This window comes from Lupinus angustifolius, unplaced genomic scaffold (assembly GCF_001865875.1).
Source record: "Lupinus angustifolius cultivar Tanjil unplaced genomic scaffold, LupAngTanjil_v1.0 Scaffold_118, whole genome shotgun sequence".
Taxonomy (NCBI): Eukaryota; Viridiplantae; Streptophyta; class Magnoliopsida; order Fabales; family Fabaceae; genus Lupinus; species Lupinus angustifolius.
Window position 1 is genome coordinate 54,334 of NW_017724979.1, and position 15,076 is coordinate 69,409.

At 34.0% G+C, this 15,076-nt stretch overlaps 1 protein-coding gene across 1 annotated transcript; it reads right to left on the reverse strand.

Annotated features, from left to right (window-relative positions):
* Positions 1 to 10,758: 10,758 nt before the first annotated feature.
* LOC109339865 (methyl-CpG-binding domain protein 4-like protein) lies at positions 10,759 to 14,339 on the reverse strand. Its single transcript, XM_019577394.1, has 4 exons — positions 14,251 to 14,339; positions 13,733 to 14,102; positions 11,044 to 11,240; positions 10,759 to 10,936 (listed from the first exon to the last, which is right to left on the reverse strand). The coding sequence occupies exons 2-4, from the start codon at positions 14,096 to 14,098 to the stop codon at positions 10,828 to 10,830; spliced, it is 672 nt and encodes a 223-aa protein (XP_019432939.1). The 5' UTR covers positions 14,099 to 14,102; positions 14,251 to 14,339; the 3' UTR covers positions 10,759 to 10,827.
* Between the last annotated feature and the right edge of the window lie 737 nt (positions 14,340 to 15,076).

A 15,076-nucleotide genomic window follows, 5' to 3' on the forward strand; every position in this document is an offset into this window, starting at 1 on the left:
TTTGAGATGGGTTAAATACCTAGATAGAAATCTTAATCTGTAAAAATAAATTCACCATTGGATTCATTGGTTCTAAGAGAATAGGTTTAGGCTTAAGAATCACTCAAAAGTCTATTACAACGAAAACGTATGGACTTTCTAAGGAATTAGAATTTTTGCTAATACTAGAACACGAGTTTGAACTCTAAATTGCTTGAGTAAGATTAGATGACTGGTAATGTGATTGTAGTATTGGAAAAATATTAACTTATACTCTATAACACTTTCTACAAGATTTGATTATACTCAAGGTGAAATAGAGACAAATACAGGCACTCGTATGCAATAGTCTGAGTTGTTACTCCGGATTTTTAATTGGGATAATAACTTTATGCTTAACTAATACTTATTACTAATAACATAATCTAGGGTTACACAAGTCATAGGGTCCCTCGGACCACTTCTGATGAATTTTTGTGATAGATTTACCCGATAATAGGTAAATCCCAACAATGCGAAACTTTCTACTGTGTTTCTGACGTACTTGTTTTATCAATCCTTATCTCATGATATAACTCTAATTTATGTTAGAAACTAAATCATGAAATTTTCCTAATGCAATTCCATGATGCACAAATCATTTCCTAACTCCTCTCACAAGTACGCGATCCGCATTATCGTTTTTTAATTTTCATTGTTTCGAGTTACGGCAAGACACGACTTCTATTCTCGCTTTTATCTTTTCATTGATTCATGTTCTGGCATAACTTGACATGCGTTCTCGTTTTTAAATTTTCATTGTTTCGAATTTTTGCAATACCCAGCTTGTGTTCTAGTTTTTAAATTTTCATTATTTTGAGTTCCGGTAGTACCCGACTTATGTTCTTAGTTTTAAATTTTCATTGTTTCAAGTTCTGGCAGTAACTCACTTGCGTTCCCGTTTTTAAATTTTCAGTGTTTTGATTTTCGGTTGTAGCCAACCCGCATTCTCGCTTTTAAATGTTGTTTGTCTCGAATTTCGGTAATACCCGACGTGCACAATCGTTGTAAATTTTTCATAGTTTCGAGTTTTAGTAGTTCCTCACCTGGTGTCTCGTTTCTAAATTATAATGTTTTCGAGTTCAAGCATTACCAGTCCTGGTAGTACCCTTCATGCATTCTCGTTTTTAAATATTCATAGTTTTGAGTTCCGGTAGTACCCAAATTGCTTTCGCATTTTTAAAATTTCATTGTTTTGAGTTATGGCAATACCTGACCTGGGTATTCAGTTTAAATTTTCATTGTTTCGTGTACCAGTTGTATCTGAACTGCATTCTCACGTTTAAATGGTCATTTTTTTGAGTTATAGCTTTATGTGAACTATGTTCTCATTTTTTAAATTTGCATTGTTTCGAATTCCGGTGGTATACAACCAGCCTTCTCAAATTTAAATTTTCACTATTTCGTATCCATCAGAACCCGACCCTCCTTCTCATTTTTAATTTTTTGTTATTTTGAGTTCCACTAGTACCCGACATGCATTATCATTTTCTAGTTTTCATTGTTGCGAGTTATGGCAAGATGCGACCTACGTTCTCCCTTATAAATTTTCATTGGTTCAAGTTCATGCATTACTTGACCTGCATTCTTGTTTTTAAATTTTCTTTATTTCGAATTTCTGCAGTATCTCACTTGTGTTATTGTTTTTAAATTTCCATTGTTTTGAGTTCTAACAATACTCGGACTATGTTTCTGATTTTAAATTTTCATTGTTTCGAGTTCCTCTAGCTCCGACATGGGTTCTCGATTTAAATTTTCTTTATTCCGAGTTTCGGTTGTATCTGAACTGGTTCTCGCTTTCGAATGTTCATTGTTTCGAGTTCCGACTTTATCTTAACTGAATTCTCATTTTTGAAATTTTCATTGTTTCGAATTCTAGATGTACCAAACCAACCTTCTCGATTCTAAATTTTCACTATTTTGAGTTCTTACAGTACCTGACTTCCAATCTCGTTTTAAAATTTTTATTATGTCGAGTTCCATTATTACCCAAACTTCATTGTCGTTTTTTAATTTTCATCGTTACGAATTACGGCAAGATGCGACAAACATTCTCGTTTTTAAATTTTCATTGTTTCGAGTTTTGATTGTAGCTGACATGCATTCTCACTTTTAAATTTTCATTAGACGACTTGCGTTCTTGTTTTAATATTTTTATAGTTTCGAGTTCCAGTAGTACCCGACTCACATTCTTGTTTTTAAATTTTCATTGTTTCGAGTTCTAGAAGTACTCGTCATTTATTCTCATTATTAAATTTTCGTAGTTTCGAGTTCTGGTAGAAGGAGGCTTTTGGGAAGCCAAGTCAAGGACCATGATGCAAGTCAAAGAGAAAACGTCTTTCATTCTAGATGTTTGGTGGAAGGTAGGGTATGTTCTTTAATTATTAATGGAGGTAGTTGTGCCAATGTGGTTATTTCAAGGTTGGTGTTAAAATTAAACCTTGTGACTAAAGCACATCTAACCCCTTATCGACCTCAATGGTTGAATGGGGTTGGAGAGATGATTGTTAACAAACAAGTGGTGGTTCCCTTTTCTATAGGGAAACATGAGGATGTGGTCCTATACGATGTGGTAACAATGGAAATATGATAAGAATGTCATCCATTATGGTTTTTCAAATAAGTTCACTTTCTTACACCAAAACTTCAAGGTGGTGTTATCTTCTTTATCTCCAAAAAAGTAAGTGAAGATCAAAATAAATTGAGAGAAAAGATGGAGCAAGAGAGAAAAGAGAGGGAGAGTGAAAAAAAGTGTGAAAAAAAGAGTGGAAAAGAAAATTAAAAAGAAATATATTGAGAAGATAAGAAATATCAAAGATGTTGAAAAAGAGAGAAAATAGATTTTTTCTTGCAAAAAAAGAGTGAGGGTATGAATGCTTTGATCTCAAGGAAGTCACTATACCTACTACATTGTAGGAAATTGTGCTTAACTACTAACATTTCTTTGCCGAGTTTTATGAACAAAATTTTACAAGAAATTGATGATATCCTCCCTAAGGAAGTACCATCAGGTCTTCCACCCTTAAGGGGGATTGATCATCACATTGAACAAAGGTTCAATTTTTATGGTGAAAGATGAATTTTATGAAAAGGCACGTTTTTTACCATTCAAAAAAATTAATGATGCTTGTCATGTTGCTGAATTGTTCATTAGGCAAGTGCACAAGGATGGAAGAGCATTGACGAATATGTTTGGAGATGGCATGAACAATTGAAGATGCAAATTGAGAAGTTGATCTTTGTTCCGAGAGGTGATGATGACTCTGATTTCAGGATAAAAAAATTTCAAGAAGGACGGGATGATGTGTTCTAGGGGGGGTGCCTTACAATTTGTAGGACAAGCACTCGGTCAATTGATTGGGATCCTTATGGATGCAAATTCTATATGAAGTCTTGAAGATTCCAAGTTAATAAATTGCATTGTTCAGGGGGAGAACGCCAAGAAGGCCACGGTTTGGAAGGAGGTTTGTAATTCAAGTCATCTGTTCGCATTCAATAAAGTGGAAATTATGCATGAGGTGTCGTGTGCATCGTGGGAAGCAACACTCATGCATTCCTCACGTGGATAATTCAGCCTTGTTTAGGCATCTTTTGTATAGTTGTGTTTGAAAATAAAAGCCTTGTAACTCATGTGTAACTTTGTCATCAAGTATAACCGACACATTTAAAGAAGGAGAGAGAGGTGTAGCAGATTTTATTGTTTGGTAGGCTATCGTGTTTATGAGGGGAGTTGTGCTTGTTTTTGTGTGTTTGAAGTATGTAAATGGCTTGTCCAACCATTGGAGACTACTTATGGCTGAATTGATCATGCTCCTAGTCGGTGTGCTCATGCTCCATGCAAGTTGGTCGTGTGAAATGAGGGTTGGTTGGAATCCAAAGATGGCCATCCTTTTGTGAAATCATTAAGTCGTGTGAAGACTTGTCTTTTTGCAAGGAAAATGTGGGACCTCTAGTCTTTCGAATATTCATTCTTGAGATTATCCTTTGAATGGTTGTGATATGTCACTTCTCTTTGCTAAATTTATCTTTTAAAATTAATCTTGTGTCATACTAATAATAAACAAGATGAAAAATATTAAATCTTAGTGGTGGACTGGTGGGGGCAAAGTCGTGATAGGAATACGAAGATAAATTATAATAAAGGTGGAAGAAAAGTCATGATAGTCAATGCTTTTCTCTAAAAATCAATTCCATAAAATATATAAAATTAATAAAGAATGGGGGAGATGTCGTGGGTATTCACTTATTTTATTTGACTCATCCTTTTAATGGTTGTGATATGTCACTTATATTCTTTAATACAATTAAAACACATCCAACCAATGAAAATAATTTTATATCTTTAACTACGTAGTCTTGATTTCCATATTGCACATAGGAATACGAAGAAGCAAGATAAAATCTTTTCAAACACATAAAATTAAATAAATTTGTATTTTATAAATAAATATTCATAGTTTCGATGTCTACCTTGCCCTCCCGACAAACTACTTCCTTTGGCCTAGAAATGGGACCTGGATTAGAACCTCATCGTTATACTTCTGAAGGAGGGCACCAATTTCAACATAAGCGTTTACGACCATCTATGATAGGTCTGTGCGTGGGAAGTCTAGTTGCAATTGGTCTTAAGAATTCTCCCAAACACCAATGGTGGCACGACCCAAAAAATTATCTACAACAGCTTTATTCGCCCTAACCTCCCCCAACTGCCCCTACAATACTAAATCATGGGTCTGACCTTCATTCAGCTTATCCTCAACCATAGCATCATGGGCGTCCAAGGTGGCTAACACATCCTTCAACCACCCACCTTCCTCCTCTGTATGAGCTGTGCTGGCCTCGGCAGCATGCAACTCTTGGCAGCTTAAAGCCTCTCTTTGACAAAGCTTTCCAGCATCGGGGTAGAATCTTGTTGGATGACATCCAGCTTTCCATCCATTTCTAATAGTTACTCCCCGACGTACCCTACTTCATTTGTTCTTACGTTCATTTGTCGAATCATTCATTTGTCAAGTTATTTTGTCCATGTAAATTGTTACTTGTCTGAGATATTATATCAAAGTCGGAATATAAACAACAAGATAGCTTGTGGGGCATTATATATGATCAAAACCTCTTTTTCATTAACATTGGCAAGATTACAAATTCTTAGTTATTACAAGGTCAAATATGATGTCTACCTTGCCCTCCTAACTTAATACTTCCCAAGGCTTGGAAATGAGAGTTGGATGGTAACCTTTTCATCATCCTTCTGAAGGATGGCGCCATTTTAGCATCAATGACCATTCATGATAAGTTTGCGTGTGGGAAGTCTAGCTACACTTGCTCCTGAGAATTCTCCCAAACACCATTGAACGTTGGGCCCAAAAACTCCTCTACAACAGCTTTATTCGCCCTAACCTCCCCCAATTGTCCCTCCAATACTGAAGCATGGGCCTGAATCTCTTTCAACTTCTCATCAACCTTAGCAGCTCAGGCTTCCAAGGTGTCTAACACATCTTTCAACCTCCCAGCTTCCTCCTCCGCATGAGCTTACCTAGCCTCGATAGCATGCAGCTCTTAGCGGCTTGAAGCCTCTCCTCAACAAAGCTTCCCAACATCGTGGTAGAATATCGTTGGATAATGTCTAGCTTGCCATCCATTTTGCAATACTTGCTCCCGACATCACAAACTTGGGCCTCTAGCCCTCTCAGTTCTTGCTCATGCTTGTAACGAGGCCATCCCAACTGCCTGACATCACAAACTTGGGCCTCTAGCCCTCTCAGTTCTTGCTCATGCTTGTAACAAGACCATCACAACTACCCGACACAATTCAGGTAGAGATTGTCCATGCTTGCCCCTGACAACAACATTTAGAGCCTCCTTTGACTCCAAGCACTTGGCAGTGGAAATAGTCATCGCGGACCATTACTTTATTTGCCTCAATAGGGACAAGGGAGAATATTGGGCATATCAGGCCTTCGCTATGTCATTCACCACGAACTGGTCGATAACCCGAGGCATCCCTCCCTTCGTCGATGCACGAGTGGTCTTCTCCCAACATCTCTGAATATCAACCTCAATCTAGGTTTTCTCTCTCATACCACTTTCGAGACCATGATGACTTTGATAAGGATCCATAACGGTAACCAGGCTTGACTCCGCTAGGGTAACTAGGGGAGGAGAAGGTGGTATGGCGGTTGACTCCATGGTAGACGTAGCAGGAACAAAAGTAGTGGTGTCGATATTCACCCTCTTTGCTGATGGAAGGCCAGCCTTCCCGACCAAGTAACAAACCTGACCATGACAGGAATGGTCAGAAAGGTTATAGCCCTCAACAACTTCTTGATGTCGTTTCTCCTAGACATATCAACTGTAAAAAAAAACTAGGTCAGAACAACATTCAACCTCAATAATATCCTAAATAAAAAACAAGAGTCTAAAGCCATGTATGGTTTGCCTTTAGATGCAATGTTCGTCTTCATTATTTGGTGAAACTAAAAAAAATTAATAGCTTCATCAAAATGAAGATTCTAGCTTCTAAAAGCTAGTTTTAATACATAAATGGACCATTGGTGTTTACATACTATGTTGGCACCATTACACTTGAAAATGCATGCAATTTGTGTCATATTCACATCTTCAAGAAGATCTACATTAACTAAAGTCGTCTAGGATCCATTTGTAAAATGTAATATCATTGTATGCTACTAGAGAGAGCAAGATCCATATGGGTTTAAGCATAGCAACGAGTGAAGTTGTTTTAGCATAGTATACTCCATAAACATGCTTGAAACCTTTAGTCACAATTTCTTCCTTAAAGGTATTAACATTACCATCCATGACACTCTTCCATTTGAAAGACCACTTGTACCCAATAGAATTTGCCCCATTAGGTGTTTCAGTCAAAGGTGCACGCCTTATTATTAGGCATATAGAACTCATCTTAGATCTCATGGTTTCAAGCAATTTCTCAGACTCTTGACATGATCTTGCAATATCAAAATTGTTTAAGATTTCTTCTCTAATCCTTTTGATATAAGTTCCCTTTCAACGAATACAACAGTCCTATTGAAAATATTTAGCCTTCGATAGGATTGTAGAAATAATAGTCATTGGTTTCCTTTGGATAACCCACTAAGAGGAACTTATTTAACTTAGGTTCAGGCTTATGTGAAACTAGACTTTTCAAATAAGCTTCATAACCTCAAATCTTCATAAAAGATATACTAGGTTTCTCCCTAGTCTGGATCTCATACCAGTGTAGGGAATCATACCAATAATAACCATAATGAAAAAAATATTCTTACGAAGGAAGGACTTGCGATCATGATTCAAATTATCAAAGGAAAAAAAACAAACAAGATGAATAAGAAATATATCTTAATATAGTGAGCAGAAGAAGAAGTTGCAGCGACGTCTCTATGGAAGTCCACTTGAACGCTCCCACTAGAGAAACTCTTCTCACTCTCTGTGCTAGCAAAGGCAACAATATGAGCAAATTCTATTTTTTGGTGTACTAGATTTTAACATCTAAATGCTCTATTCATAAGCACACATGGGAAGCACTTCCAAGGTGTCTAACCTTAATTCGCACTATTTCTTATTGGAGTTAAGTGCATCTAACGAACATGATCCAATAAGGCAATATAACATTATCTAGTAGCTTAGTTCTATGTTTATTACCCAATAAATATACCTCACATATTTAAGTTCTACAAATTAAGCATGATATTAAATTTCTAGTACGTATTCCCACATCTACACCTTTGTATAACAATAACATATGTTAGATTGTTTGTTGTTTTAGTATTAACTCATTTTCCAAATGCTAATAATAAACTCCTTGAACCATGTGGCAATGCCAATTAGAGTCTCAATACTCCTTATGTCTATTAAATTAAGCTTGCTACATTGTGAGCATTTAAATGATTGGTATCAAATCACCTATCTAATTTTTAATTTATTTTTAAATGTCTTATCTCAAAAAATAATATATATATATATATAGCTATTCTCTATTGTTGGAGTAAGGAGTTAATCAATACATTTATTTAATCTATAACAACTCTCAACTATTCATCCCATATCTAATTTTTATGTTGTTAAGGAGTACTCCATCCTACATTTCTTCGGAATGTGTGGCTATCTCTCCAAATCTCTCATCTAATCTAATCTAATTTAAGACTTGAACAAAAATGTTTTAATTTTTTCTTGTATGTGGATAAAATTGCTCAACAAAAAATGTTTGTTCTTTGATATGAAGAGGTTGTTCTAAAATTGGATCTTCCTAGTCTATTCGAACAATAGTCGGTCTTGGAAGGTTATCGGAGCTTGGGCTCTAGATTGAACCGGATATTCACCAACCTTTGACCGGAAAATGCATGTCGCTTAAGTCAATATTTGTAGAAGTATAACGCTTAGAGAGAATGAATGGAAGAATACATTATTGTTTCCTTATGGGTGACTTCACCTATTTATACTAAGGTTGAGTGACTTATACTCTAAGGGGGGTGTCATCATTGTGTATGGTGTGATGTTGTCCCTTCAACGGCCTTTGATGATATTGTTGTGAAGTTTGACTTCCTTTGTCGTGTGGGAAATGTCAACCTGTTGGCAACCAGATGATGTGACCTTGCCTTTGGCATAACAAGTGTTGGCCATAGGTAGGTCGGTCGTTCGAGCCCGATCGACAACCGTAAAGGTCATATATTATATGCTCGTATTATCGATAATTGTGTAAACCAAATTTTACATATCTGGTCATGGGCCTTTTGCAGATCCCGACTCTGAGAATGAATAATAGTGCATGTAATGCAAGGAGAAGACAGATCCCCCACTTTGGTAGCAATACAAGGAGAACATGTCTTTGTTTTTTTACGACTAAGAGGACTAATGCATAAAACAAGAAACTACATAGAAATTTTTAGTCCATGCAAAATTGTTATTAGCAGCAAGCGTTGCTAGAAAAAATCAACTTGACCAACAAATCCATAGAGGAATTACTCACCAAGAAGATATGATTGATGTTGTTACTCAAGCTTCTAAGCAACAAGTCATGTACACATCTAAACCACAACATCTCTTGGATGCTTATGCATGACAAGCATATCATATATCAAACATTTATTAAATGTAATATTGTTGGTAACTTGTAAAACTTTGTCCTTACTATTTTATTCTCTAAAAAGGAGGCTAAAATACTCTTTGATCTTTCTTTTTATTTTTAATCCTCCATCTTTTTATTATGTATCAAATTTAACATTCTATTATAATAATGTTAGATTTTCATCAAAATATACTAGAAACTCAAGATTCCATTTCAATTGTCAAAGTTTAGATTTCTTACCCTTTTGTGTCAATTTCACCTCTCCTCTCTTTCACTTCATCCTCATCCTCCAAATTCCTCAATTAGGCAAACAAACATTGCACAATTATCTTCATTCAATTTCCTCATAAGTTAAGTTTAATCATAAATAGCATTTATAGGTTTGCTCTACAACGATTTATGTGGCATTGGTAGGGGCAGTCAGGACATTGATGGTGTTCGTCGCAAAAAAAACACGCATAGAAGATGATATGAGGCAATGATGACACTAATGCTGATGATGGCAAAGAAGCACATAGAATGACCAACATGTTTATGGTGAACGTGGAATTTGTGTGTGAAACACAAATTTAGTGGTGTCAAATTGGGTTACCCAACCCAGTTAGCTCGGGCCTGTAAAACAAAAGTGAGCGTAGAATAGGGGTATAAAAGTTCAATTTGATTTTTGGTACACTTCAGTGACCGAACCGAACATAAACACGTGGTTCGATTTTGTTCAATTAACCATAAATTTAACTATAATAACCAAATTGAACCACTCTTGAACAGTTCAGTTCTACGGTTTTTCCTATTATTTTTTACTATTTTTTTCATCAATTGAAGGTTCAAAATGTGTTACAAAAGATATTGTTTATCCATGAAAGGAAACACACTACTATTATTATTGTAAACAATATAAATCATATATAGATGAGTAAAAAAATAGAATGATTACATATATAATAATACAATCAATAATTAGTAATATATATAATAATACAATTCATGATCAGTAACATACATGACAACTTAGTAACATATATATCAATTAATAAAATATACAATAGTTACATATACAATTTTACAATTAACAATTAGTAACACATTACAATACATGTATAACAATTTATCATATATGTTAATTTCAAACTCAATACTACAAAAGTTAGATGATATGTTCCAAATCATCAAGGCATCGAGAAACAATTTAGTAAATAATAACATAGATAATATTAACATAATAACAATATAGTAACACATATAACACAATAACTCATAAAGTTGATTATTTAAGTCATAAAATTGGTTGAAGAATTTAAACAATACAACATCATTGCTTAGTATCTATTTCTTTAATATGCAGCTAAAATTTTAAAATCATGAACCAAACCGAACATAAATGATTCCTTGAAAAAATAACTAAACTGAACTTCAAAACCAAACCGAACCACATTTTGTAGTTTGATTCGTTTCGATTTCATGAGTTTCAAGTTTAAACTAAAACTGCTTACATCCCTATGCAGACATACCTCCTTATCATTATTTGGGAAAATTCTCATGCCCTGTCTTTTTTAAAATGGGCTTGTGGGCCCACCTACGATTATCCGTAAGAAATAAAAAACGTAAATAATCCATAAAACAAAATAAAAGGAAATTAAATAAGGAAATCGAAAAAAAAAACGACTTAATCTTATATCACGTTCAAGAAATCACATTAAATTTGTTTTAACCATTAAATCATATTACATTATTCTGCTAAGGAAATTCCAATAAGAAAGTAACACTTCATCAGTTGGGGTTACATTTCTCCACTCTCCCGTACAAAATATAGCATATGCATCGCCTACATATCTGATAAAGAAGAAAATTGACATCAAGAAAATGAATAAAAAGATCAAAATTGTATTACATAATAGTAAAAATGAATAAATTCACATAAAATAAAATATGTGACATACTTGCCAACACAGTGGAGTTGGGTTACATGAGTCCAACTTCCATACAAGTATTCATGTGATAAGCGTTGTAATGCCTTTGCCAGATTATTTTGCAAACCAAGAGTCCTTATTACTTGCTCTATTTTTCCTACTTCAACTTCAATGCAAGATTTGGCATTTGGACATAAATAAAATAGGTTTGAAAGAACACGACGTACCTGCATTTTGCAAATTAATAAGATGCTTATTGTCTATTCTTTATTCAACATATTTTCACCTTGGTGTCCGTGTATCACAAAGAAATACTTACAACCATATATTAAAAACACAATTGAATTTTGACTTTTAGAACACCTTATGACTAATCTTATTTAAAGGAAAAACAACAAATGTAGATGGGAATGATTTAACAAAAAGCAAAAAAATCCACTCTTGCCCATGATCACGGGTGTCTAATGACATCAACCTTCCTCACTTTAAAAACAAGGTAGCATTGGAGACTATGGGGCATCATATTATGCACAGTGAACAAAACCTATTTTTCCACGAGTGAGTACAATTCATCACACAAGAATTAAATATATTTCAACCCACTCAACTTTTCATTCTTGAAAACACGTGAATTGAAATTATGTTAGTGTATAACCCAAGAGTGGTGCCATGGTGGAAATGGAAACCACAATTAATATGGAAATCCACGCATCCATGGGCAAGAGATCACAGACAAAATAAAACATAACTCATGTATAAAACCTGAAGGCAAAGAGACACTGTTAAAGATTGGAGTGCTTGGCTCAAACAACAAATACCAGAAGACTATATGAACTGTACACACTACAATAGATTCTTAATCATTGTTTTTACCAAAATCGTTATATCAAATACAGAACAAAAATCTTAATAACAGTGGCGAAACCAAGTGCTTGCTAATAGTCCTGACAATTTAACTACAAAACAAATTAGCTAGCTTATAATGCAATAATAGGTGGCCCACTATCTCTGACCAAGACTTGAACATAGCAAACAAATCAAGGGGGAAAGATATATAAGGTATATGAACATATAGAAAGTCATGTGCATGAATATGCACAGATGTTCAGGCAAAAGACTTAATGTTGGAAGAAGCTTTGAATTTCAAATGAATTTGTCAAAGATGAAGCTCATAAGGTTAGAAGAAGCCTGAATAAGAAGTAGAAATAAGGATTTTCGAAATAAAACAACAGAAGAACCCAAGGTCTAAACGGTGTAGATTGGTTAAGAGAGAATACACTGAAGATAAAACCTGGACAAATTGTAACTCATTAGGAAAATTGTATGAGGTGGAGTTAATAAAAAGTGAGGCAAAATCATCTATTAGTTCAAATGAAACATTTCCGACCCCAATGCCCCAATAACTTTGAAAATTCTTTCGATAATCAAGCAAATGCTCCACATGTTGTTGAGTGGTATTTATAGCCATCTATACTCCAATGAAGAAACTCTACAATGTATTATTTTCTAGTGGCAAATATTAAGAATTTGACGTCAGGGTGACAATTTCATTCAATTCCATGAACATCTAAGTATTCACGGTAGCATGACAAATTTCATAGAAAATAGCAAAGAGAATAGAAATCATGCTTTGAAATTCTATATGGCATGGAAGAACTTTTTAGCATTCCTAAAACATTATTTGTCCTTTATAAAACTGACAACATGGACTTAAACTATAATAAAGATGACAACATGGACTTAAATGTTACATTAGTTAGAATCAAAAGGCATCAGAAAAATTAATTGAAGTTAGAAAACGATTTATAGATGATTGGCTTAGAATGGTGTATTATGTATACATTGTCTCATTAAAAGGCCATGAGAATGAAATGTTTGGGCAAAGTAATGATGTGCAACTTGCAAAGCATATAACTGCAGCAATGGTGTGGAGGGCTATGCAAGACTATGCATACATTTAATAACTCAAAAATTATTGGCCGAGTTTACCAAGAAAGAGAACATATTGCAGAAAATTAAGGACACTGACTTAACAAAGTTTGCAAGCTCTGAACTAAAGTAAACTATGATTACTATAAAGAAATATTTGCTAACTCTAACAAATCAGGCACAAAGTAAATTTCATTTGCCTACAATATTATCTAATGTAAAGGTTTGTAATATTCATTTCTTGCATATATAAGATCTGAATGTGTTGTAAATCAAGCATATAAGAGAGAGAGCTAATGACAATACAGTAACATCACCATTAGCGACAACTACACTGGACTAATTTAAAAGAAAAATCACGTAGATTGAGCTACTCACAAGGTTTTATTACAAGCGAGTCAAGCAACAATGTTGCACCTCATGACAAGATTAATCATGCTTCTCTATCAAATACTCAAAGAGAATAGAATATTCACCACTGCACACTCGTTGGAAATCCAATAATACAAAAGCATATAGTGATCCACGCAATTAACAGGATAAAAGGCCAAGAACAACAAAGAACTGTAGCTTCAATATATAGAGTTTTTACAACTTATCAACAAATGACAGACATTGTTCCTTTATAATAGGAAAAGGAACAATTATACATCTAAGTAGTATTCAGTTCTTTAAAACAAAAATATATGTATAACCCAGTGACATATATAGTAATTAGTAAACCACAAGTCATAGAACACACAGTGACAATACTGAAAATTAAATGAAAGAAGGGGATACATGAATATACCTGTACACCGGTAGTCCGGTTTAACAAAACACTTACGACGAGAACTCTCCAAGGGTCATAAACATAATACTCTTGAAGGAGAGGTTCAAAACGGAACAAAGACTTTGGAGGCTTCCAAGTATTATTGTCAGCTTTTCGTCTATATGCATCACTACGCAACTCAGATGGTAGTGAATTCAGAGATTTCATATCATTATGGGTATCAATCATTTCAATTTCATTACTCTTTCTCTTGGGAATGACGACGACATTATTTCCACCAACGGTATTGAAATATGCTGATACATACTTAACATCAGGAGTTCTCATCTTTCTGGAATCAGTAATTGTATTTTTAGATGCATTTTCATCCTCCTTCCTCTTCATTCTCCTGACAACAAGAATAATAAATAATAATTAAAACATCAAACAGTCTTAGGCTTTTCGCTGCAAAATGAAAATGACAAACAAGAAATAGAGAGATTAAGGGAAGTCAATATCTATCAGAAGGAGAAAGGGAGAACGAGCTTCGTATATACCTAACAGCCGCAACAATGACAACACCAAGCACTTTCTCTGCCACCACTCTCCAAACAGAACGAGAACAAAATAAAAGCAGTAGGATTCGGCGAAGATATCTAACCCTAACTTACATTAATATTATAATATATACAATGTGACCGGAAAATATGTTATTATTAGAAATTAATAATAAACGGTTATAATAATCGACGTTTACATGACTTTTTTTAATTGAACATGTATTTATTAGTTAACATTTACATGATATATACGATGAGATAATTATTTAATTAATAAAGTATTAACAATATCTTGCAAATTTAATTTTAATTAAAATTCAGTCTAGTTCAAAAAAATGTAAATGTATTTATCTCTAAATATGATATGTTATGGATCTTTTTGTACAAGTTTTTTCCTAATTTTTAATCCTAATTATCGAGATCATCAATGGATTATCGGTTTCACGACTTAAAAAGGGATATAATAAAATTTCGATATCTCCCAAATTAGTGGAATCACCACTATGTATTTGTTGTCAAAACATAGAGAAAGTTTATTTTATGTCCAAATTGAAAAATATGGTCATTAAACTTAAGTTCTGAATTTGCAAATCGATTCTGGATCAAAAGAAATTTTACAGTTCGCAAATATTAATACAACACACTCACTATTTGCATGAATCATTATATCATCATTTCATTTGATTAAAAAATTGAGAAATAAAAACCTGTAATTTTGAGTTGAAAATTGTTTAATTGATTTGATTTTTATTCAAGAAATAATTTAATTAGTTGAAGGGGAATAAGAATTGATCACATTGATCGTGAATCAATTTCCCACTTC